At 35.0% G+C, this 25,469-nt stretch overlaps 1 protein-coding gene across 6 annotated transcripts in view; it reads right to left on the minus strand.

Moving 5' to 3' along the window:
* Positions 1-25,469, minus strand: part of LOC111421673 (polypyrimidine tract-binding protein 1 heph) — a 304,079-nt gene that overhangs the window by 87,806 nt on the left and 190,804 nt on the right. The window contains exon 1 of one of the 6 annotated variants that reach the window (XM_071201573.1): positions 2,426-4,825. The exons of the other annotated variants lie outside the window; for them this stretch is intronic. Within the exon in view, the coding sequence (XP_071057674.1) occupies positions 2,426-2,428 (3 nt within the window). The 5' untranslated portion in view covers positions 2,429-4,825. Of the gene's footprint in view, positions 1-2,425; positions 4,826-25,469 lie in introns of those variants that run through there. 6 annotated transcript variants of the gene reach the window in all.

Raw genomic sequence — 25,469 nt, forward strand, 5'->3', positions numbered from 1 at the left:
GTCATCATGTTATGGCACCTCGGCCGCCTACGACTCTGATTTATCAAATGAAGTTGTAGATCTTCACTGAACCGAGATCTCTTGCGGCCAAGGCTCAATTAATATTATATCAACCTGAAACTGGTTAACATATTATGGCACTTCATGATGTGATGATTATGGCAATGCAAGATCAAGCATATAAAACCAATCTGGAAAATGTTCAGAGCAACAAAAAAGGAACAAAACGAGTGATTAATATTATATCAACATGAAACTGGTCATCATATAATGGCTTTATCAAATGAAGTTGTAGATCTTCATTGAGTCGAGGCTCAATGATTAATAAAATATCAACCTCAAATTGGTCATCATGTTATGGCATCTCGGCCGCAAACGATTCTACTTTATCAAATGAAGTTGTAGATCTTCACTGAACCGAGGTCTCTTGCGGCCAAGGCTCAATTAATATTATATCAACCTGAAACTGGTCAACATATTATGGCACTTCATGATGTGATGATTATGGCAATGCAAGATCAAGTATGCTTGAAGCATATCTGGAAAATGTTCAGAGCAACAAAAAAGGAACAAAACGAGTGATTAATATTATATCAACATGAAACTGGTCATCATATAATGGCTTTATCAAATGAAGTTGTAGATCTTCATTGAGTCGAGGCTCAATGATTAATAAAATATCAACCTCAAATTGCTCATCATGTTATGGCATCTCGGCCGCAAACGACTCTGCTTAATCAAATGAAGTTGTAGATCTTCACTGAACCGAGGTCTCGTGCGGCCAAGGCTCAATTAATATTATATCAACCTGAAACTGGTCAACATATTATGGCACTTCATGATGTGATGATTATGGCAATGCAAGATCAAGCATGCTTGAAGCATATCTGGAAAATGTTCAGAGCAACAAAAAAGTAACAAAACGAGTGATTAATATTATATCAACATGAAACTGGTCATCATATTATGACTTTATCAAATGAAGTTGTAGATCTTCATTGAGTCGAGGCTCAATGATTACTAAAATATCAACCTCAAATTGGTCATCATGTTATGGCACCTCGGCCGCAAACGACTCTGCTTTATCAAATGAAGTCGTAGATCTTCACTGAACCGAGATCTCTTGCGGCCAAGGCTCAATTAATATTGTATCAACCTGAAACTGATCAACATATTATGGCACTTCATGATGTGATGATTATGGCAATGCAAGATCAAGCATGCTTGAAGCATATCTGGAAAATGTTCAGAGCAACAAAAAAGGAACAAAACGAGTGATTAATATTATATCAACATGAAACTGGTCATCATATAATGGCTTTATCAAATGAAGTTGTAGATCTTCATTGAGTCGAGGCTCAATGATTAATAAAATATCAACCTCAAATTGGTCATCATGTTATGGGACCTCGGCCGCAAACGACTCTGCTTTATCAAATGAAGTCGTAGATCTTCACTGAACCGAGATCTCTTGCGGCCAAGGCTCAATTAATATTATATCAACCTGAAACTGGTTAACATATTATGGCACTTCATGATGTGATGATTATGGCAATGCAAGATCAAGCATGCTTGAAGCATATTTGGAAAATGTTCAGAGCAACAAAAAAGGAACAAAACGAGTGATTAATATTATATCAACATGAAACTGGTCATCATATAATGGCTTTATCAAATGAAGTTGTAGATCTTCATTGAGTCGAGGCTCAATGATTAATAAAATATCAACCTCAAATTGGTCATCATGTTATGGCACTTCGGCCGGAAACGACTCTGCTTTATCAAATGAAGTTGTAGATCTTCACTGAACCGAGATCTCTTGCGGCTAAGGCTCAATTAATATTATATCAACCTGAAACTGGTTAACATATTATGGCACTTCATGATGTGATGATTATGGCAATGCAAGATCAAGCATGCTTGAAGCATATTTGGAAAATGTTCAGAGCAACAAAAAAGGAACAAAACGAGTGATTAATATTATATCAACATGAAACTGGTCATCATATAACAGCTTTATCAAATGAAGTTGTAGATCTTCATTGAGTCGAGGCTCAATTATTAATAAAATATCAACCTCAAATTGGTCATCATGTTATGGCACTTCGGCCGGAAACGACTCTGCTTTATCAAATGAAGTTGTAGATCTTCACTGAACCGAGATCTCTTGCGGCTAAGGCTCAATTAATATTATATCAACCTGAAACTGGTCATTATAGTGTAGCGCCTTGGTCGAGATTCAGTAATTAATATTATATTAACCTGAAACTGACTGTTTTTTTTGATCACGTGGATACATGTTTAAGTAATTTCCATCATTATAAGAAGATTTTAAATTTGATAACTTATACTACATAAATATTCCATAAACTTTTCAAGAAAACAAAATATTTTTGTTCACAATAAATTAATAAATATCACTTACCATATCGTAAGCGACCAATTTGTCCGGTGTAGTTGCGTTAGCGTTCACCTGATGATCGAAGTAATTGATTTCGGTGAATCTATTGACGATCAACGTATTTGGGGCGGCCAAGTGACTATTGTAAATATGCGAAGTGCATTGGACGCAAGGACAGGGAGCGGGGGTTGCGGCCTGATAAATAGGTGGCGGCACAAGGTCAGTTGGACAAGGCAAAGGGCAGAAGGGCACTACGTAAGGGATTTGAGCGGGTGCGTTCAGAAAATACGTCGTGATTGCTACTGGGGGGAACACCGGTTAAAATCAATTAATTCCTCTCGATTTGTTTTTCTTTTTTTTTTTTGATTTGGTCGTATATGTCGTAATGTGTTTATATTTTTATCTCAATTTGTATAAGTGTCTCTTTGATTGTACGATTCGCTTCTTTTTTTTTTTTGGAATTTTATTATTATATTTTTTGGATTGTCACGCGATAATTGATCTTAATTTTTGGTTTGATTTGTAAATATTGCACGATTGTCTTTGATTATTTTAGATTTATTTAATATATTATCCAACTAGATCTCTTCTCTTAATACTAATGCGATTTTATATTTATTTCCTGTTTTTTTTTTTTTTTAAATCAATTTAATTTAAATAATTAACGAAGATTTATAACAAAACTGAGCAATTATTCTTTGTTTGATAATGTAATAGTTAATTCCTTACAAATATTTTAAGATATGTATCTTGTTTTTTTGTTTTGTTTGATTTAATAGAATTATTACTGTAAAAAACAGAACTTGCACAACCGCTTCTTGTATGATTTTTTAATTGATCGATTAAATTGATTCTTGTAGGTCGAAAAGTGATTGTTCAGTTTTCCAAATATTACAGCAATTTTTTTGATTGTCACCTTAATTAGGTACACACAAAAATACTATTTTTTTTTTATTTAATTTAGTTAATATCTATACATAGATTTTTTTTGCTATTTGATAATATTGACTTGTTGCGAGTTTTATTAATATTAATACGAACAATATATATTTATCAATTAATTTGCGACAATAAACAACGATTGTTCTTGATTTTGAATCGAATCTTATTGCTATTATAAGCCTCTTTCAACGTTATTTAGTTTCTAAAATACAAATATTGCACTGATCCCGATATTAACTAATTAATATTAATCAATTAACCTACAATTAATTTTTGGTTAAATTTACTTTTCTTCTTGTTATCAAGGACGGTTATGTTGTTTTTCAAAAAGAAAACAACAATGCTGTTTGTTTATGAGGCTTGATAGAGCAAGAGGATCTTTTAAAAACGAATTTTTCCCTAAATGCAATAATCTAGATAATAATTTTATATTTAACTCTTTCTTTTATTTATTTATTTATCACAACAACACTTATAAGTAAATAGTTATAATATACACGTTTAATTTATAAGTTATAATAGTATATATTAATGTTGTTTTTTTGAAACTTACTTTCTATAAATCTACGGAATATACTCTTTTAAAAGTATTTCTGTAGATTGGATTGATTGTCTTGGAAATTCTTGGACAGAGATCGGTCCTTAATAGGAACGCCGTCTTTGTCGTCTACTACAAAATGAAATCAAAATTCTTCAAAATTGATTTTTCAAAACAAATAATATATAGCAATAATTACAACAGCAGCAATAATAATAATAATACTGATTCACGAAGTAATTTTTATATTTTTCATACGCTACTCACAATCTCATGCTTCCGTTCTCGCGATTGATAAATTAAACAAAAAATAAATGTTGTTTGTACTCGTAATTTTCGAAAATATTTTTATGTATTATTTGGTTTTTCCGGTACTAATGTGTCGTTGGTTTGTCTTTAAGTACGTTTTGTTGTGTATTTTTGACCAATATTGATTTGATTTGATTGTGTTGTGTGAAATATCAATAGGATTTGATTACCTGCTTTTTTTCTTTTAACCAACGACGAATTTGGCCCTTTTTTGTTATTAAATAATAGAGTAGAGATAGAAAACGATGAAACTGCGACGAAGCGTTCACAAATAGACGACAGTAAGTCCCGATGAAGGAAGATCTCTTCCAGTCTCTCAACTCTTCTCTTTGCGTACGATTATTCTTATTATATTTATTTTTTTATTAATGCTTTAATCGTTTTGTGATATATTACGACCACGAGTGGATATTTTATTTTCTTTTAATATTTCTTTCAAAATATCACCGGGAATTATATATTTTCTTTTTTTAAGTTAAGTTCGATAGATTCACAGGAGAGAGGTGTTAATTATATTTCGATTATGTCTTGGTTTTGTTCGGATAGTTGTAAGACAGTGCGTAGGATAGTGATATATAAGGAGAATTGGTCGGAACCGTTCACTCGATGGCTATTTAGCCCGGACTGCGACGTGAGCGAGTTGAGTTCGCGGCAGGACAATATCTAGGTATTCATGGGGGGCATGCGCCTTTCCCCCCACCTTCATCAAAAGCGAGCAAAGCGCCCACTGGTGGGGGTTTTACAGTGGGGGGAGCACATCGATACAACCTGATGCTTTTACCTGTGCGAAGCGCACAGGAAGGTAGATATGGAGATATATAGGTTACTGGATAAGGACGGAAATAGGGATCGGGGTTGGGATAGGGAGGCAGGGCGCTCGTCCTATTCCCCCCACATCATTCCCAACGCCCCCTTTCCCTTTTTTTTACTAAATACCGCCTGGATGCAGTTTTATCAAACACGGTTAATTTGTTATTGTTGCACCTAATGAGACAACATTTCAATTTTAAAGGATGATTATTTTTATGTATTATCTATGATATCAGTTGTAAGGCTACATTCATGCTTTTATTTCATTAATCCCATAAATTGTTTCAAAAAATTCTGATACATCAAATGAAGGTAACTTTAAATCCATCTGCCTGAAGATCATCTTTACTACTACCACGAATCTGGAAAAACTTTTATTAATTCTTGAATGTTTCATCATCAATTGATTGTTTGGATTAAAGAAGACGGACAAGAAGACATTTCGCAACAATTTCAAAATAGCTTAGATATGCAAAGAGAGATTTTACAAAAAGAATTATTAAAACTATTCTTGTATCTCTTTATGATACTGTGATGTCTCTTGTAGACTTGTAGAGTATCAGATCTTTAGAAATATCAGAATAGAGTTTGAGGTATTTTTAGGTTCAAGATAAACTACAAAGAGTTGTTACAACTATCTTGGTATTTCCATAAAGTTAGCAATACTAAATAGAATATAGAAATAAGTTATATACATAGATGTCAGAGATGTATATGCACCTCTACAGTCTTGAGGTTGCTTTTATGTCTAAGATATAACCACAGAAAGAAATGTTAGAACTATCCTGGTATCACTAAGATGTTAGGAATGCTTTGATACTAAAAATGCTCCTGTAAAGATTTATAACAAAACTGAGCAATTATTCTTTGTTTGATAATGTAATAATCAATAATACTTTTATTTCATTAATCCCATAAATTGTTTCAAAAAATTCTGATACATCAAATCAAAAACTTTGAATATACTCGCAGAATCCATCTTACATGATTTACCTGAAGATCAAGTTTACTACTACCAAGAATCTGGAAAAAGCTTTTATTAATTCTTGAATGCTTCATCATCAATTAATTGTTTGGATTAAAGAAGAGAGACAAGAAGACATTTCGCAACAATTTCAAGGCAATTATAACAACTTCTGCACAACTTGTTGATCTTATTTCGTGACACCCTTAAACTGCAACCATTAGACAGAAGTCGAAATTGATCAGAAAATCACGTATCAAAACAACACAATCCATATTAATTCAAACACAGAAAGTGGTTGAATGCCAGAGATTTCTATGTTAACTAAAAATAGCTTAGATATGCAAAGAGAGATTTTACAAAAAGAGTTACAAAAAGAATTGTTAAAACTATTCTTGTATCTCTTTATGATACTGTGATGTCTCTTGTAAACAGATATTAGATCTTCAGAAATATCAGAATAGAGTTTGACGTATCTTTAGGTTCAAGATAAACTACAAAGAGTTGTTAAAACTATCTTGGTATTTCCATAAAGTTAGTAATACTAAATAGAATATAGAAATAAGTTATATATATATATAGATGTCAGAGATGTATATGCACCTCTACAGTCTTGAGGTTGCTTTTATGTCTAAGATAAACCACAGAAAGAAATGTTAGAACTATCCTGGTATCACTAAGATGTTAGGGATGCTTTGATACTAAAAATGCTCCTGTAAAGATTTATAACAAAACTGAGCAATTATTCTTTGTTTGATAATGTAATAATCAATAATACTTTTATTTCATTAATCCCATAAATTGTTTCAAAAAATTCTGATACATCAAATCAAAAACTTTGAATATACTCGAAGAATCCATCTTACATGATTTACCTGAAGATCAAGTTTACTACTACCAAGAATCTGGAAAAAGCTTTTATTAATTCTTGAATGCTTCATCATCAATTAATTGTTTGGATTAAAGAAGACAGACAAGAAGACATTTCGCAACAATTTCAAGGAAATTATAACAACTTCTGCACAACTTGTTGATCTTATTTCGTGACACCCTTAAACTGCAACCATTAGATAGAAGTCGAAATTGATCAGAAAATCACATCTCAAAACAACACAATCCATATTAATTCAAACACAGAAAGTGGTTGAATGCCAGAGATTTCTATGTTAACTAAAAATAGCTTAGATATGCAAAGAGGGATTTTACAAAAAGAGCTACAAAAAGAATTGTTAAAACTATTCTTGTATCTCTTTATGATACTGCGATGTTTCTTGTAGATTGATATCAGATCTTCAGAAATATCAGAATAGAGTTTGACGTATTTTTAGGTTCAAGATAAACTACAAAGAGTTGTTACAACTATCTTGGTATTTCCATAAAGTTAGCAATACTAAATAGAATATAGAAATAAGTTATATATACAGGGTGTCTCAGCGAGACCGGTCATTAGACGTTTCTGGGGTTCTGGCGAAAATAAAAATTTGAGAATTCAGACTTAAGTATTATCAATTACGATCTCTTCGACTAAAATATTTTCAGATTTCTTGCACTTCCGGTTATACCGGAAGTCGCCACCTACTTTATTTTCTTTAAATGGAACACCCTGTATATTTTTACATATTTGGATTTGTCTGTTTTCATGGTTTATAAATAAGTTTACTTTTTGCAATTTGATTCGGCCGTTCTCGAGTTATTCGAATTTTTCTAGAAAAATCTGCTTCAGCAGACATTTGTTCAAAAAATCAGAGAACACTCGATTTTTGGGATATCAATTTAGGATTCAGAATATGCTTAAACAACATGATGGAGTATTGAAAGGGTTTTCAAAGACGACTAAGTAATAAAATATGGGGGGTGCCATTTAAAAAAATGAAGTTATGGTAGTTCCAAATTTCGAAAAGTTAACGTGTCATAGTAAAGTGACCCATCAAGTCAGAAGTTCCACAGGGCAGCGTTCTCTCACCTCTTCTATTTAATATCTGCTTACATGATATTCCAATTCACGAAAATGAGCAAAAAGCATTATTTGCAGACGACATGGTTATCATAACGCAAAATGAAAACCAGGAACAATCTATCAAAGATCTGCAAATTTCAATTAATGAAATTAATAGGTGGCTGTCAACATGGTGTTTCCACTTAAATCCCAGTAAGTGTGAGGCCAAGATATTCACTCTTAGACAAGTCAAAAATCCCACGATGATAACAATAGATGATCATCATTTAAATTGGAATCCGAAAGATAGCGCAGTTAAATATCTGGGTGTTTACTTGGACCAAAGGCTCACATGGAAGTACCATATTAACAGAAAACTAAACGAAGCATACGTCAGATTACACGAACTATACCCTATCATTAATAGAAGATCAAAATTAAAAATTGAATGTGCAGTGCTACTTTATAAATCATTAATAAGACCTATAGTAACATATGCATGCCCAGTTTGGAGTTCATCAGCTAAAGCAAACATCAACAAAATCCAAATTCTGCAAAACAAAATATTAAGAATAGCTGTAGATGCGCCGTGGTTTGTGCGGAATTCGCAAATACATGAAGAATTGCATATAGAAACGATCAATGAACATATTAACAAAACAACGAGGAAATATCTGGAAAATTTGCAAAAGTGTCCAAGTGCACGCAGTCATCACCTGGGAGAGCTAGGAATCCATACTCGACTAAAAAGAAAACTTCCCCAAGACAACCTGGCAGAAGAAGATATTCTAATAAACAGTGAATAGTTTCAGGAAGACATTTGTTTCCCACGTATCATTGTGAAACCACCTTATTATATTATAAAAACCATGAAAGAACATTGTAATGTTGAGCTGGTTATTGTTGATATTAAAAAAAAAAAAAAAAAAAAAGTAAAGTGACCAAACGAGCTAGACAGCCGTTCTTGGCACCAAAACATACTCCATCATGTTGTTTAAGCATGTTCTGAATCCTAAATTGATATCTCAAAAATCTAGTATTCCAGTTAAAATATACAGGGTGTTCCATTAAAAAAAAATAAAGTGGTGGCGACTAGTGCTAGAAATCTGAAAATATTTTAGACGAAGAGAACGTAATTGATAATACTTAAGTCTGAATTCTCAATTTTTTATTTTGGCCAGAACCACAGAATCGTCTAATGACCGGTCTCGCTGAGACATCCTGTATAGATGTCAGAGATGTATATGCACCTCTACAGTCTTGAGGTTGCTTTTATGTCTAAGATAAACCACAGAAAGAAATGTTAGAACTATCCTGGTATCACTAAGATGCTAGGGATGCTTTGATACTAAAAATGCGCCTGTAAACAGATATCAGAAATTACCAGAGTTTTAATGGAATTGGAAATAGTTTTAGGAGAAAGATGATGTACAAAGAGAGATATTAGTACCGTTGTAATATTACAGATGTATATGTAGTATATCTGATGTGCTAGGGCAGTGCTATTCAAACTATGGGTCGCGACCCACAATGGGGTCGCGAAAAGTTTTTTCGGGGTCGCAAGGTGTATGAAATAATGAGCTATCGTATAGCAAAATCTGGCAAACCGTACACAATTGCTGAAGACTTAATTGCTCCAGCAGCCCAAGATATAGCAGCCATTATGTTTGGCGAAAAGGAAATGCAACAAATATCTCAAATACCACTCTCGGATACAACAGTTAGCCGCAGAATATTTGAAATGGCAGAAAATGTGGAAAACGAAATTATAATGAGAATTCGAAAAAGTAAATTTTTTAGTCTTCAATTGGATGAATCTACGGATTGCCAAAATGCTGCACAACTAATTTGTTTTGCAAAATATGGATACAAAAATGAAGTAGTTGACTTTCTTTTTTGCAAGGAACTACAAAGAACTACGGGTGAAGAAATTTTTAAATTGGTAAACTCTTACATCACGGGAAACAATATTTCTTGGGAAAATTGTGTGGGTGTGTGCAGTGATGGAGCTCGTGCCATGGTTGGAAAACACAGCGGACTTCTAGCCCGAATCAAAGAAGTTTCACCCAATGTAACATGGGTTCACTGTATGATTCATAGAGAAGCGCTTGTATCGAAAAACATGCCACCGAACTTAATGTCTGTCTTAGATACTGGAGTTAAAATAATAAATTTTATAAAGGCGCGTCCTCTGAACTCAAGGATTTTTGCGCACATATGCAAAGAAATGGATAGTGAGCATCAGCATCTTTTTTTACATACAAAGGTTCGTTGGCTTTTGAGGGGTAGGGTTCTAACGAGACTATTTGAACTTAAAGAAGAAATGTTTGTGTTTTTAAATGATAATGATAAAGTCAATCTTCACTTGACAGATTTAAAATGTCAATTTAGTACTTATTTTCCGGAAGATTTTTCTAACTTTGACTGGATTCGAAATCCCTTTCAATGTAAATTACCCAAAAATGTGTCATTTCATTTTAGTGAAAAACTAATTGAGTTATTATCTGATGGAGAATTAAAATTAATTTTCAAAGAACTTAAATTGAGCAATTTTTGGCTTAAAGTTCGAAATGAATATCCAGAACTGTCTGATGAAGCTCTGAAGGTATTATTACCATTTGCGTCATCTTATATGTGCGAGTTGGGAGAGCCACCTTTAAGACTCAAATTGAGCAGAATAGAGCCAGATATATCAACACTTGTAAATAAGAAACAGGCTCACAGATCTCATTAAATATTTTTCTTTTGTATTGATTATTGATGAAGTTCCTACGTGTACGCCATATTATAATTTTAATAGTTACAAATCGTTAATGTTGATTTTGAACCTAATATTTGTTAACTGCAGAGTTGATATTCTGTTTATTGTAGGTACTTGTTTTAACATAATATATTTGCTATGTATGAAACAAAAAAAATAAAAACAAATTAACATCTTCTTGATATAATAATACCTCTCCCAATTTTTGGAACAACTAGAATTAAATTATTATTTTAAGTTTGGGTCGGCATGTCGCCTCTGTGTACCATTTGGGGTCATGCAGAAATGTTTGAATACCACTGTGCTAGGGTGTTTTGGTATTTCAAATCTTGGTACTAGAAATGTAGATGTCACAGATTTCCAACTTCCCATTAACACATCGAGAGAAATATTATATTTATTTCAATAACGAATTGAATTTACATATTACAAACTCAAAGAAAATTCGTTGCTAAAGCGGATGTGAACAATTAAAATCGATAAATTTTTACAGCCGATTCAAAACGAGAAATAGAGGATAAACAAATTTGAGATTATGTTTGTTAGGTTGTATGAATAGGTGTTTATAGCGTTTATTTTAGAACCAAATTATTGCTCATATTAATTGTTTAAAGCTTTCACATTATTTTTTCTACATTTGACGTTGTTAAATAGCGACAAAATCAATCTTATAAAGTTAAGCTTGAATCAACAATTGGATCATTGCCAAGTTTCAAAATTTCTGGTACATTTGCCTTAATTACATTAATCTCTGGGAAATGGTTATGTAACAGTCGAAAATGATGATGATATTTATTTTTTCTTGATATTTTGATGAAAATCTTTGATAGAGTAAGTATATCAAAGGATTAATAGCTGTAATCTTTCTTGGTTTAAAACGTACGGGTCCGTGAGAATTCCCAGTCTGAGTTAATTGACTCTAAGTTGCCACACATTGTTTCAACATTAAACTAATAACGTTGGGCGCGCGCTGCGCCTTAATATTCCCAGTCGTTTCGCACACTACCTCCGCCGATGCCGACGGTTCCCAGCAACAAGCAGCACCAAGAGCGATTGCAGCACCAACCCCTCGGTAAAGCTGCAATAATGCAGAGCACGGTCGGCTTTTACGCACCGGCGTGCACCTAGCCAATTAATTTATGCGTTATTATTGTTGTTACGGTTCCCGGGTTTACCGTCTGGCGGCAATTTGCAATTAATTGTTGCGGTAGCGCCGCCACCGACAAACCGAAACCATTCTTCTTCTTTCAACTTGGCGAAAGAGCGCCGATGAGCGGTTGTACGCGTCGCGACGACGTCGTTCAAGTTTATAACAAGGAAAGTTTAGCAGCTCGCGCTGAGGAAACGAGGATTTGTTTATTACGTCGTCGTTGGGTTGGGTTGGGTTGGGTAAGCGCCCGACAATGAGAACGAGGATTCAGTTTGTAGTTTGAAAAATAGCAAGCCGAAGGGTGCCGCGGGCTTCGTCGAGACGAACTTTTACGTTGATGATACTCTCTGGAAAGCAACGCTTTCAGTTTTAAAGAGGAGAAAATGAATTTTTAAAGCTCCATCTCGTAAACACATAATAATATCTTAAAATTTAAAAAGAATTTTATATCAATGCTGTTTTAATAGTTAAAACAATTTACGAGTTAATTTTGAGCTTGCTAGGAATTTAATTTAAGTTTGAGACTGCGAGCGGTAATCGGCACTTGTAAGCTGCCCGAAGAATGAATGAGAGTACTTTTGGAGTGGCACAAATCGCGCAGCTTAACGCGTCGCGACGCCGCCGTCTCTCCCACGGTTCCACTATTGTTAAACAGCAGCAAAGTACAAACGTCTTCACTCAGCATAAGTAATCCATTACATTCTCAGCGAAATCAGAAAGCAGACAAAAAATAAATTCGTTCGATTCTTATCATTACACGTGAATAAACTTTATTCGAATACTACAGAAAAATAAAAATACAACGAAAGCTGTTCTCGAGGGTGAGGCATTAAAACACAGGGGCGTCTTTAACCGCTTCCGATGCCGTTCGAAATTTTGCCCCTCGGGGTGGAAACGAACGGGAGCGTTTCCCGTAATTTCTGGGTCGCACGGGGATTTCTTTCGTTTTTCGTCGTTTTGCCGACCGCGGTTTGTTTTCTTCGGGAGAAGTTAAACGGCTTTCCCTGGTCTTTCCCGAACAGGTCGTTGTAAGCCAATCGACGAGGCGCGACGACTTCTATCAAAAAACGAACAGCGAAAAGGCATTTACTGGTCGGTCCCTGTTAAGCCCTCAGCTTTTACTCGTACCACTATGGACAGTGTTCTTATTTTCTAAAGGATCAAATGGAAATTTTCTTCAAATAATTTAATCTAATTTACCTCTTTCAAAATGTATAAAAATCGGATATATCTTTTGAAGTTAAACGACGTGAGACAAATAAAATGTGGGTCAACGGGTGTTTTAAGTTAAGGTAACTTTCAAAGGTTATACAACTAAGTACAGGGTGGTTCAAATTCGATGTCCGAATAGGCTAACTCGAAAACTATAAGAGTTAGAAGAAAAGAAACATGTCATGATATCGTTTTTCGAGAAACTGCTAATGCCGAAAACCTCGTACCGCTATCGTCTTTTGTTTTTCCGCTAGAGGCCAAAATTGAAAATATCGTAAAACCCGCAAATGTAATTATCTTGGTTATTATTATAGGTGGAGTGTTATAACTACGACATTATATGGACACTTTTTTACAGAGAATTTGATGACGTAGTCGGTTTTAGATTTTGAGATATTATCACAATTTTCGTTTTTTTAAATGGAAACAACCATTGGTTATTCGCTTAATAAATTCGTTATTTTTTTCTGATTACAAAAATATAGGGTTTGACAGGTCTATTTCTTATTGTTTTAGAATAAAACTAAAAATAAACTTTTCTTTTAATGTGGTGGAAGAAATTAAATTTACAGTTTCCTGTAAATTACGGTTCTATAACTAAAAATTAAAAAAACATATTTCTGATATTTGAAACAAATATATTTGTTGAACTGTTTAATTTATATATGTTTTACACAAAAGTTGGAATAGATTGCATTATTTCACATTTTTTATTACGATTTAATATTATTTTTAAATGACTTAATAAATTATCGATAGATGGCGCTCATATTTTTTTTTAATTCAAATAAACAGCAACATTTGTTTGTATTCAAAAATTTTCTGAAGTGTCACTTTAAAAATCCTGTTTTTAAGATCAATTACGAAAATTTTGAAAAGTTTGACATGTTAGAATGTTATATATTAAAAAATTATTTGTTTTTAAATACTAGAAGTTATCTTCGTATTTAATTGTTAATTTTTTAGATTTTACCTACCGCCCCATAACTTACAGGAAACTGTAAATTTAATTTCCTCGACGACACTAGATGGAAATTTTATAAAAAAAGTTTATTTTTAGCTTTATTCTAGAACAATAAGAAATAGATCTGCCGAATCCTATATTTTTGTAATCAGAAAGTGGTTGTTTCCATTTAAAAAAACGAAAATTTCGAATTTTGTTATACTTTTACTGGTTTATTTATATTTTTGTTGTCTAACTAGTTTCGGCAAAAGCCATCATCAGAGACAACTACAAGAATTAACAATTTTAATCAATAAGTGAAATTTAAATATGTGAATTAACAATAAGTTTTTTATAAAAAGTTTTTTTAAAATACTTACTGGTCATTGTATCTTACAGGAAATTAACATCGAAAATATAAAGCGGTGAACGAATTAAAATTATTACTGTCACAAAATTTACTTAAAATACATGTAGAAATTCCATTATAAAACTTTAAAGATTTAACTCCGCATGGACATCTTTTGTGGTAGATGTTACAAGATGGTCTGAATTCAGGTTTTTCTTCTTCGTAAGAGAACAATAAATAATGCGCATGTACAAAATATTTGGTGACGTATTTCAATTCTAAATTTAAACTGGAAAGTATTTTGAAAACTCATACAAAGTAAATCATCGAGGTTCAATATAATTAAATGTAATTAAAATGTTTTTTATTTTTAAAACATTTTATAATTTTATATAATATTTCAAACATTTTTGAAATATTATAGTGGGATAATAAGGATGTTGGAATTTAAAGTGGGAACTTTAAATTATGTAAATAGGAAGAGGTGTATAAGGATTAGGGTTCGAGAAAGAAAATGGGGGATTGGCCGCTGGGACCCCAAAAAGTGCGAAAAATGCACGCGGACCAGATGCATTAGTCCTCTGCATTTTGGGGGAAAGGAAAGGTTAAATATTTGTAAAGTGGGATTTTTAAAGAAAGTACCTGATCATTAAGGCATTCTAATTCTGTGTTGTTATATTTAAATTTATCTATTTCATATTGTTCTAATAAACTAAGTTTAAAACCCTTGTTCTGTTTATGTAGCAACGTAACACCCTCTTGTATGTCAAGATCATGTCTAAACGTTAACATATGTCTACCAAATTTCAGGTCTACCATTCCAATTTATAAACACCATTTTGATTTAACAAATTGATTTTATCTTTGGCGTTGAATAGTTTTTTCTGTAAAGTGTTTATGTTTTTATAGGAAATATTAATATCGTATTTATGGAAATTTTTTTGTATATTATAAGCAACATTACCAGGGAAATTAATTGATCTATATATTAAATTATTATTTTGTGTGAGTGGTTGTAAAGTGGTTGAATTTTTAAGTTGATGTTTTATATGAAGTTTTTTGATTAAAGAATTTATCTGTGGTATTGAGAAACCATTATTAATTGCTATAGATCTAATGATATTAAATTCATTCACATCTTGTTCAGATAGTGGTGTATTGAGACATCTGTGTATATAAGCTCTGAAAGCTGCAGCTTTATGAGAATTATGATGGAAAGAAAAACTAGGAATTACAGTGTCAGTTTGTGTGGGTTTTCTATAAATTTTAAATTCAATTGATTCTCCTTTATTAATGAGAGTTAAATCTCAAAAATTTAGTTGGTTGTCGCTTTCTAATTCCAAAGTGAATTTAATATTACTATGTAAATTATTGATGTAATTATGAAACTCGTTAATAGAAATATCATTCTCATTATTCCAAATAATTAATATGTCATCAACATTAGTTAGTAGTTATAATACTCCACCTATAACAATAACCAAGATAATTGCACTTATTGGTTTTACGATATTTTCAATTTTGGTCTCTAGGGGAAAAACAAAAGATGATAGCACTATGAGGTTTTCGGCATTAGCAGTTTCTCGAAAAACGAGATAATGACATGTAAGCTACTTTTTTTCTAACTCTTATAGTTTTCGAGTTAGCCTATTCGGACATCGAATTTGAACCACCCTGTACAGTCCATGATGGTGACAAAACTAATTTATTTGCTAATTTTACGAGTTTCATGGAAATTTCACTAGAACAGACGCTGTACTTTAAGAAAAGAAAAACAATGACGGTGTAATACGGAAAATGAGATATGAATTATATATATATAGCGACGACGTTTTAGAGGATTGCCTCGGTGAGGCTATAAAATCGAGGGGTTCCCCCTTAAAATATTCTCTGCACCATTTATAATTCAATGATTTCCGATTAATTCGCGGAACCCCTCAAAAAATAATTAACCAATATGATATTTTAGAAAACGTAAACATTATTTTCTTCTGTATTTTAATTTGCCTCATTCCCACCGTGGAAGTTTGCATTTTTAATTACCCGTGGGGCATTGCTATGGCAATTAACCAAAATTACTTCGTAAACCGGGTCATTTTTGGGTCTAATTACCAAACTAAATGTCTTTTGTCGTCTCGTAACACAATTTTATAATAATTACAAAACACTTTTAATGCATGGATTGTGATGTTGATTCAAAACGCCGATTAAAAATTTTAAGTACTTACATATAAGGTTTTTTTTGATGTTATAAGTAAAATCATAATAACAGGAAATAATATTACTTGTAATACACGGTGTCTAAATTTTATCTGCAACTGATCGTGCCACTGCAATTGCAACCTTCTATACTCTTTATACAGTGTGTGTTTATAAAGTGGTGATTTACCGAGTTAACCATTTGAGATTTCAAAATAAACATTAAGATCGTGTTCAGAAGAGAGTTCTCCTTGAGTCATATTAAGTTAGAACATTTTAAAACATAATTGAAACACCTGTAAGCTATACTCAAAGTGAACATCTGCAGGTATCTAAAAAGTGATTGAAGAAATTATTTATTTCACAATACTCAATCAAAAGTTAATAGGAAAATAACGGTTGTTGCGCGATTGATACAAGGTATCTATTCAATTTAATGGGATGATCGTAGTTTTAATGTCCCATTTCTAAAGCTTCCGTTTAATAACGTTATTCGTTCCACAATTAAGTTCGATATTTCTAAAATGAACTTGTTTTACGTTGCATTATCTCAATTTCACAAAACAAAAATATTTTGTAATAGCAAACCGTTTTTTTTTTAAACATACATTACTAATTTAAAATACATTTTGCGAAAAGCTCGGTCGAGGTATCAAATTTATCGACATAAATGTATAGAAGTTGTTACAAAAATAATGTTAGCTGAAAGGTTTTAGGTTTACGGTATCAAAACAAGATTAAAATATTTGAAAATATTAAATTTACACGCATACGGAAATATGGAAAATAGTTTTTAGGCCGCATCTCGACTCGGAAGGTTTAATGGCGAACCCGGTGATGTATATTCAGTAGCAGCGTTCGCTGCGGGTTAGTCTTATTAGGGCTTGTCAAAGGTGTAAATTAAGCGGAAGCCGACTGAAGTTCTAGTTGGAGAGCGACTCCTCCGGGTTCCGGATAGCGCCCAAATGACGTAACTTTACCCTATGTGCGAATAATATCCTGCCAAAGGTCCTTGTTCACCTGTTTTTAACTAATTCAAAAATTACATCTATTCAGTTTATGGGACAACATTTTTAAACGATGTTTGTTAAACGATACCATCCTTTGACGCATTTAATTTCACATCAGCGCGACCCTAATTTGATTTATATCCAGCAGGACATCGCGCAGCTTTGCGGGCAAGTAAATGTCTTCCAAATAGGTATGTAGAACGCACACAGAAACGTTGAAGCCGTACCTATACATGTGTATGAGAGCGGATAAAGGGTGGGTGGGGGTTGACGCAACCCTTTCGACCAATTTAATTTAAAATCAGATCCTGCACGAGTCCCTCGGCTATCTCAGCTCACCGATTTATTTCAACAGATGAGATGACAGTCGCGAGTTGTCCTTTTTATTCTTAAAATGAATTGTATCAATAAAATATGTCTGGACACGAAACAAGTTAGATTTTTTTAACTAAAACTACAACTAACGTTAGGACTATCACTAACAGTTCAGAGTCTTCAGAGACTTTGGGCTAAACCCGTATGTTTCTACTTATACAGTGAATTTCACTATATTTTTGATAGAATCCATGTTGCAGGTATTAATCGTCTTCTAGGTCTAGTGTTAGTTCTTCTATGAGCCTCAAGTTAGATTTTATTACATATTGATGAATATTTAAAAACCTTTGAACTCAACAACATCATTTATCAATATATTGCATCAATGTATTGATAAATATCGTGTCGGTGTGTGATAAATTCACGTCGGGATTTACCTTTTTTTTGTCCGCGGTCGTATTTTTTTTTCGGAGTGGTCCCTGTCGAACAGATAGATATAAATTGATATTTTACGACCCCGCTGGGCCTAAAGATCTAGTTACTGGATTTGCGTTGTTGTCGCCCCTGCACGAATGGAAAAGGGCGCTGGCCTCTGTCCGGTGAAAGAGATATACGTCCGCACCCATTTCATCCGGCTGGTGAACCCCATAGGGTACCCCCGCCCTTAGATTTACGACCCTTATTGAGATAGATTCCTCCGCTACGTATAGATTATTCAAAGCGCTGTTACGATTTTTCACCTCTCGTAAATTACTTCAGTTTTTTTTTACTAAATTTTATATACTTTCTGGTTTACTTTTTGGTGGATGCGCAGGTAAATTTTTAATAAGTACGAAGGCTTTCACTGTCGGTGTTAATTAAACTAAAACTAGAACAAACACTATACTTAGAAATAGAAACTTTCGGGTTAAGCTTTGCATTTTTTTAAAAAATGTTTCGGAGGTCACGTTGCAACCTACTTCAGAAACAAGTTCGAAGTGACTCAAGTGTAGTGTTCTAATGAATTTTAGCTCTAAAATTGATACATAACTTTGGTGGAGGCGCCGGTTTTAAAAATAACTTAAAAATAACGAATTAAGTAGTTCTGAACTGTCATATACAGATGTCCTTATTCCTTTAGCGTATTCGCCCAGTTGCACACATAAACGTAGTTTCAAAGTATGCCCAAGGCGATTTCAAAACAGTTCTAAACTTAGCAAAATTCCTAACTCTCCCCTTATTTTTGTTTATAAATTGTTAATTGTTAGAAATATTTAAAAGTACAGGGTGGTTCAAATTCGATATCCGAATAGGCTAACTCTAACACACATCAAGAAGTTTGAATCTCTGGAACGCCGGTCGCAAAAGAAGAAAAGTAATAGTTTACCAGTAGAAACAATCGTCATTAACAGATCGAATGTCCCACTAACGAAAGTCGAAACCTCTGTGCTCGCCAAAGGATTGAACTACGCAATCACCCCGAAGAAGGTCCCAAAGGAGGAAATCATCTGCGAAGTGGAAGCAGCTGTTCGAGGGATGCCTGCACTGAAAGCCGAAGAGATCCGACAAGAAGTTGCGAGAGTATTGAAGTCAGCAAAACCACCAAAATCCAACTTGACGGTTCTATAAAAGAAAAGTCAGAAATCGTCGTGTTACCAGCAGACAAGGGGAATGCCACCGTTGTTATAGACAGGAAAGAATACGACGACAAAATGATGAACCTACTGGACCCAGCCACCAACAGGAAGATCAAGAAGGACCCCACAGACAAAATCGTAAGAAAAATGAAGGAACTGATAAAAACCACAGGAATTCCAGCAGAACAGCAGAAAGGTTTGTTTGTGCAGGCGCCGGTACCACCAAGAATCTACGGACTACCGAAGATTCACAAACCAGACGTCCCCCTCCGCCCTATCGTCAGCGCCATCAACTCCCCAACATACCAGCTGGCCAAACATCTTGCAAAGATTCTGTCTCCCTTTACAGGTAACACGGAATCGTATGTCAGGGATTCTACACATTTTGTGGAATCGGTAAAAGGTGTAAAGCTGGAGGCTGGGGATATGTTGGTAAGTTTCGATGTGGAATCCCTTTTTACTAGGGTACCGGTTAAGGATGGTGTAGAGGGTCTTCGCCGAAAACTCATTCCGGAGGGTTTACCAGGATACGTGCCAGATCTGGTGGAGTATTGCTTATCGTCGACGTATTTCAGCTGGAAAGGAGAATTTTACGAGCAGTTCGAAGGGGCAGAAATGGGATCTCCACTATCGCCAGTTATAGCTAATTTCTACATGGAATTATTCGAAGAGGACGCTTTGAAGAAGAGCCAGTGGAAACCAAGACTATGGCTACGATATGTGGATGACACGTTTGTGATATGGCAACATGGTCAAAAACGGCTCCAAGAGTTCTTGGATCACTTGAACTCTCAACATCCTATGATTAAGTTCACCATGGATACAGAAACTGCCAAAAAACTACCTTTCCTAGATGTATTGGTCACCAGGACGACAAATGGAGATATAGAACTTGGTGTATACCGAAAGAAGACCCATACCAACAGGTATTTACAGGCATGTTCACATCATCATCCCCAACAGAAGAGGTCCGTGATCCGTACATTATTTCAGCGAGCAGCGAGACTATGTGAAGGAGAGAACTTGAAGAAGGAGCAACACTTTCTACGAGGCGTGCTGCAGAAGAATGGATACACTTCGAGGGACATCAACCAGGCCATCAAGCAGCGAAAGCAGAAAGAGGACACGGTAAGTACAAAACCACTTGGATTTATCTGTCTTCCCTATATTTCAGGTGTAACGGAACGAATTGCTAGGCACCTCAAGAAGAACGACATCGTAGTGCGGTACGGCACGGTCAGCAAAATTCGGAACACACTCCCGATAGCCAAGGACAAACTAACTCCATTAAAAGGAGCGGGAGTCTATCGACTATCGTGTAGTTGTGGGAAGGTTTATGTTGGCCAAACTGGACGCAACGTCGAGTGCCGCATCAAGGAGCATGAGAGGGATATAAGGCTGAAGAAGATCCAGCAGTCGGCGGTTGCGGAACATTGCCATGCAGAGGGGCACCGAATAGACTTCGAACAAACAAAGGTGCTGGCTAGGGACAACAGATACTACCAAAGACTGACAAGAGAAGCCATAGAGATCCACCGACATAAAAATAACGTTAACAGAGAGGATGGCTGGGAGCTTAGCAGAACATGGAAGATGGTGGTGAACACGAAGACCTCTTCCCGCCTCACACCGGACGCGATGCAATTAGTTATTAATTAGCTTGTAATTAGCGTTAACTGATTATTAATTAGTTTTTCCGACTTATATATAGTTACCGATTTTTGATCTTGTCACTTCGAACCAGTTTCTGAAGAAGGTTGCAACATGGCATCCGAAACGTCAAACCTTTTATTAAAAGACGCACGGCAAAACCCGAAAGTTTCTAGTGTTAGTTCTAGTTTTGGTTCTAATTTTAGTTTAATAAAAAAAAAATATATATGAGCGCCATCTATCGATAATTTATTAAGTCATTTAAAAATAATATTAAATCGTAATAAAAAATGTGAAATAATGCAATCTATTCCAACTTTTGTGTAAAACATATATAAATTAAATAGTTCAACAAATATATTTGTTTCAAATATCAGAAATATGTTTTTTTAAGTTTTAGTTATAGAACCGTAACTTACAGGAAACTGTAAATTTAATTTCTTCGACCACATTAAAAGAAAAGTCAAACCCTATATTTTTGTAATCAGAAAAAAATAACGAATTTATTAAGCGAATGTGTGGCTGTTTCCATTTAAATAAATAATATGAGGTTTTAAATAATATGAGGTTTTCGGCATTAGCAGTTTCTCGAAAAACAAGATCATGACATGTAAGCTACTTTTCTTCTAACTCTTATAGTTTTCGAGTTAGCCTATTCGGACATCGAATTTGAACCACCCTGTACTCATTAATAGGTTCTTCTTTTTTAAAATTTTATCTTTGTAATGAGTATTTGGTGGAAGTTAGAACGAGTCGCCTATAAACGAAGGGTAGATTTAACGAACTCAGGTGTTCGTAGCCAGTTTCGACGCGTAAATAACGCCGGCATTCAGTTAGCACTTAACGCTTTAAGTTACCGGCTCGGCGTTGCTCTCAGGGGAGGGAAAATTATCGATTATTACTTTGCGAGGCGGTTTGCCACGTTGTTTATGTGCCTAATCGAAAAACGGTCGTTCTACCATTAATATTCATGATTTGCATGGTTCTATAACCGCATAGAATAGAAACCAAATTGACCCAACTTGACTTATCAACAATCTTAGTTTAAATTTAAAATTATTTGTGTTTTGTGAATTGTGTTCTTCCAATGTTTTTTCTTTTGTTATAATAATAACATATTAAAGTCGATTTTTTTTAGATGTCTTCAATATAGGTTCCTTAATAGACATTGTAATCGAATAATATACGGAAATTATCGGCAATTATATCGTCGGGAGTGACTACATTATCGACGGTAACAATGCAGTAATCAACGACGAACATTAATCTGATACCGGACGCGGCTGGACGCCGACGAACTAGTTCCCGCAGGATGGCGGCGGTTCTGCGAAATTATTACGATAATTAAACGCGTTGGCACACGATGATAATATGACGGGCGCACTACGCTTCGTTATTGTCGATAATGATTAAGTATATAAGAGTCTCATATAATTATCATATAATCGGTTGTGATAGTTACAAATTGTGCGGAATAAAACTGTAAATTGTTGTGGAATAAATTGATACAAACATATAAAAATTTCAATTTACATATCGTCACATTACACCATTGCCAACAAACGCATTATCGAAATGGCAACACGTAATAGGTGTAGTTGTAAATAACACCTCCCCCGACGCCATTGACATTGTTTATAAACATGCATTCAATTGAATTCGATTGAAGTCGTGACAACGCGAATATTAACAACGTTTAGGTTCGGTGATGCATGAGCTGTTGATGTTTTGCTTAATCGCTCTCTTGCTGGCTCATTTCCAATTTAATACCTGTAACGATAATAGTAATGACGAAAACTTAACTATTTTGGTTTTCAAAGCTAACCACAATTAAAATATTGGAGTTATGATAAATATCCATGTTGCAAGTAAAATTTGAATATAAAAATAAAACAAAATATGTGAACTTCGCACTTGCAGAAATATTTTAATCGGGACCGGTTTTGAAGTTTACAACTCCATCCTCAGCCGAAAATGCCAATGAGTGAAGCTAACAGATGTAATCATTTTGTTTCGTTTTCATGAAAAATTTAACGATGTTTTTCTGGATATTATATAAGATTTAAATTGTTCACTTTTTCAAAAAATTTTTTCAACATTTCAAAATGTTTTTTCAAATGATTACATCTGTTAGCTTCACTTATTGACATTTTCGGCTGAAGATGGAGTTGTAAACTTCGAAACCGGTCCTGATTAAAATTTTTCTGCAAGTTCACATATTTTAAATACGAAGGCTTTCACGGCCGATGTGAATTAAACTAAGATTAGAACTAAAACTAGGACTAACACTAGAAACTTCCGGGTTTTGCCGTGCGTCTTTTAATAAAAGGTTTGACGTTTCGGATGCCATGTTGCAACCTTCTTCAGAAACTGGTTCGAAGTGACGAGATCAAAAAATCGGTAACTATATATAAGTCGGAAAAACTAATTACTAATCAGTTAACGCTAATTACAAACTAATTAATAACTAATTGCGTCGCGTCCGGTGTGAGGCGGGAAGAGGTCTTCGTGTTCACCACCATCTTCCATGTTCTGCTAAGCTCCCAGCCATCCTCTCTGTTGACGTTATTTTTATGTCGGTGGATCTCTATGGCTTCTCTTGTCAGTCTTTGGTAGTATCTGTTGTCCCTAGCCAGCACCTTTGTTTGTTCGAAGTCTATTCGGTGCTCCTCTGCATGGCAATGTTCCGCAACCGCCGACTGCTGGATCTTCTTCAGCCTTACATCCCTCTCATGCTCCTTGATGCGGCACTCGACGTTGCGTCCAGTTTGGCCAACATAAACCTTCCCACAACTACACGATAGTCGATAGACTCCCGCTCCTTTTAATGGAGTTAGTTTGTCCTTGGCTATCGGGAGTGTGTTCCGAATTTTGCTGACCGTGCCGTACCGCACTAGGATGTCGTTCTTCTTGAGGTGCCTAGCAATTCGTTCCGTTACACCTGAAACATAGGGAAGACAGATAAATCCAAGTGGTTTTGTACTTACCGTGTCCTCTTTCTGCTTTCGCTGCTTGATGGCCTGGTTGATGTCCCTCGAAGTGTATCCATTCTTCTGCAGCACGCCTCGTAGAAAGTGTTGCTCCTTCTTCAAGTTCTCTCCTTCACATAGTCTCGCTGCTCGCTGAAATAATGTACGGATCACGGACCTCTTCTGTTGGGGATGATGATGTGAACATGCCTGTAGATACCTGTTGGTATGGGTCTTCTTTCGGTATACACCAAGTTCTATATCTCCATTTGTCGTCCTGGTCACCAACACATCTAGGAAAGGTAGTTTTTTGGCAGTTTCTGTTTCCATGGTAAACTTAATCATAGTATGTTGAGAGTTCAAGTGATCCAAAAACTCTTGGAGCCGTTTTTGACCATGTTGCCATATCACAAACGTGTCATCCACATATCGGAGCCATAGTTTTGGTTTCCACTGGCTCTTCTTCAAAGCGTCCTCTTCGAATAATTCCATGTAGAAATTAGCTATAACTGGCGATAGTGGAGATCCCATGGCTGCCCCTTCGAACTGCTCGTAAAATTCTCCTTTCCAGCTGAAATACGTCGACGATAAGCAATACTCCACCAGATCTGGCACGTATCCTGGTAAATCCTCCAGAATGAGTTTTCGGCGAAGACCCTCTACAGCATCCTTAACTGGTACCCTAGTAAAAAGGGATTCCACATCGAAACTTACCAACATATCCCCAGCATCCAGCTTTACACCTTTTACCGATTCCACAAAATGTGTAGAATCCCTGACATACGATTCCGTGTTACCTGTAAAGGGGGACAGAATCTTTGCAAGATGTTTAGCCAGCTGGTATGTTGGGGAGTTGATGGCGCTGATGGTTTGTGAATCTTCGGTAGTCCGTAGATTCTTGGTGGTACCGGCGCCTGCACAAACAAACCTTTCTGCTGTTCTGCTGGAATTCCTGTGGATTTTATCAGTTCCTTCATTTTTCTAACGATTTTGTCTGTGCGGTCCTTCTTGATCTTCCTGTAGGTGGCCGGGTCCAGTAAGTTTATCATTTTGTCGTCGTATTCTTTCCTGTCCATAACAACGGTGGCATTCCCCTTGTCTGCTGGTAACACGACGATTTCTGATTTTTCTTTTATAGATCGGAGTGCCTTCTTTTCACCAACCGTCAAGTTGGATTTTGGTGGTTTTGCTGACTTCAATACTCTCGCAACTTCTTGTCGGATCTCTTCGGCTTTCAGTGCAGGCATCCGAACAGCTGCTTCTACTTCGCAGATGATTTCAGAAGACGCACGGCAAAACCCGAAAGTTTCTAGTGTTAGTTCTAGTTTTAGTTCTAATCTTAGTTTAATTCACATATTTTGTTTTATTTTTACAATTAAAATAGTACAAATCGCA

The sequence above is a fragment of the Onthophagus taurus genome, chromosome 2, assembly GCF_036711975.1.
Source record: "Onthophagus taurus isolate NC chromosome 2, IU_Otau_3.0, whole genome shotgun sequence".
In the NCBI taxonomy this organism is placed as follows: domain Eukaryota; kingdom Metazoa; phylum Arthropoda; class Insecta; order Coleoptera; family Scarabaeidae; genus Onthophagus; species Onthophagus taurus.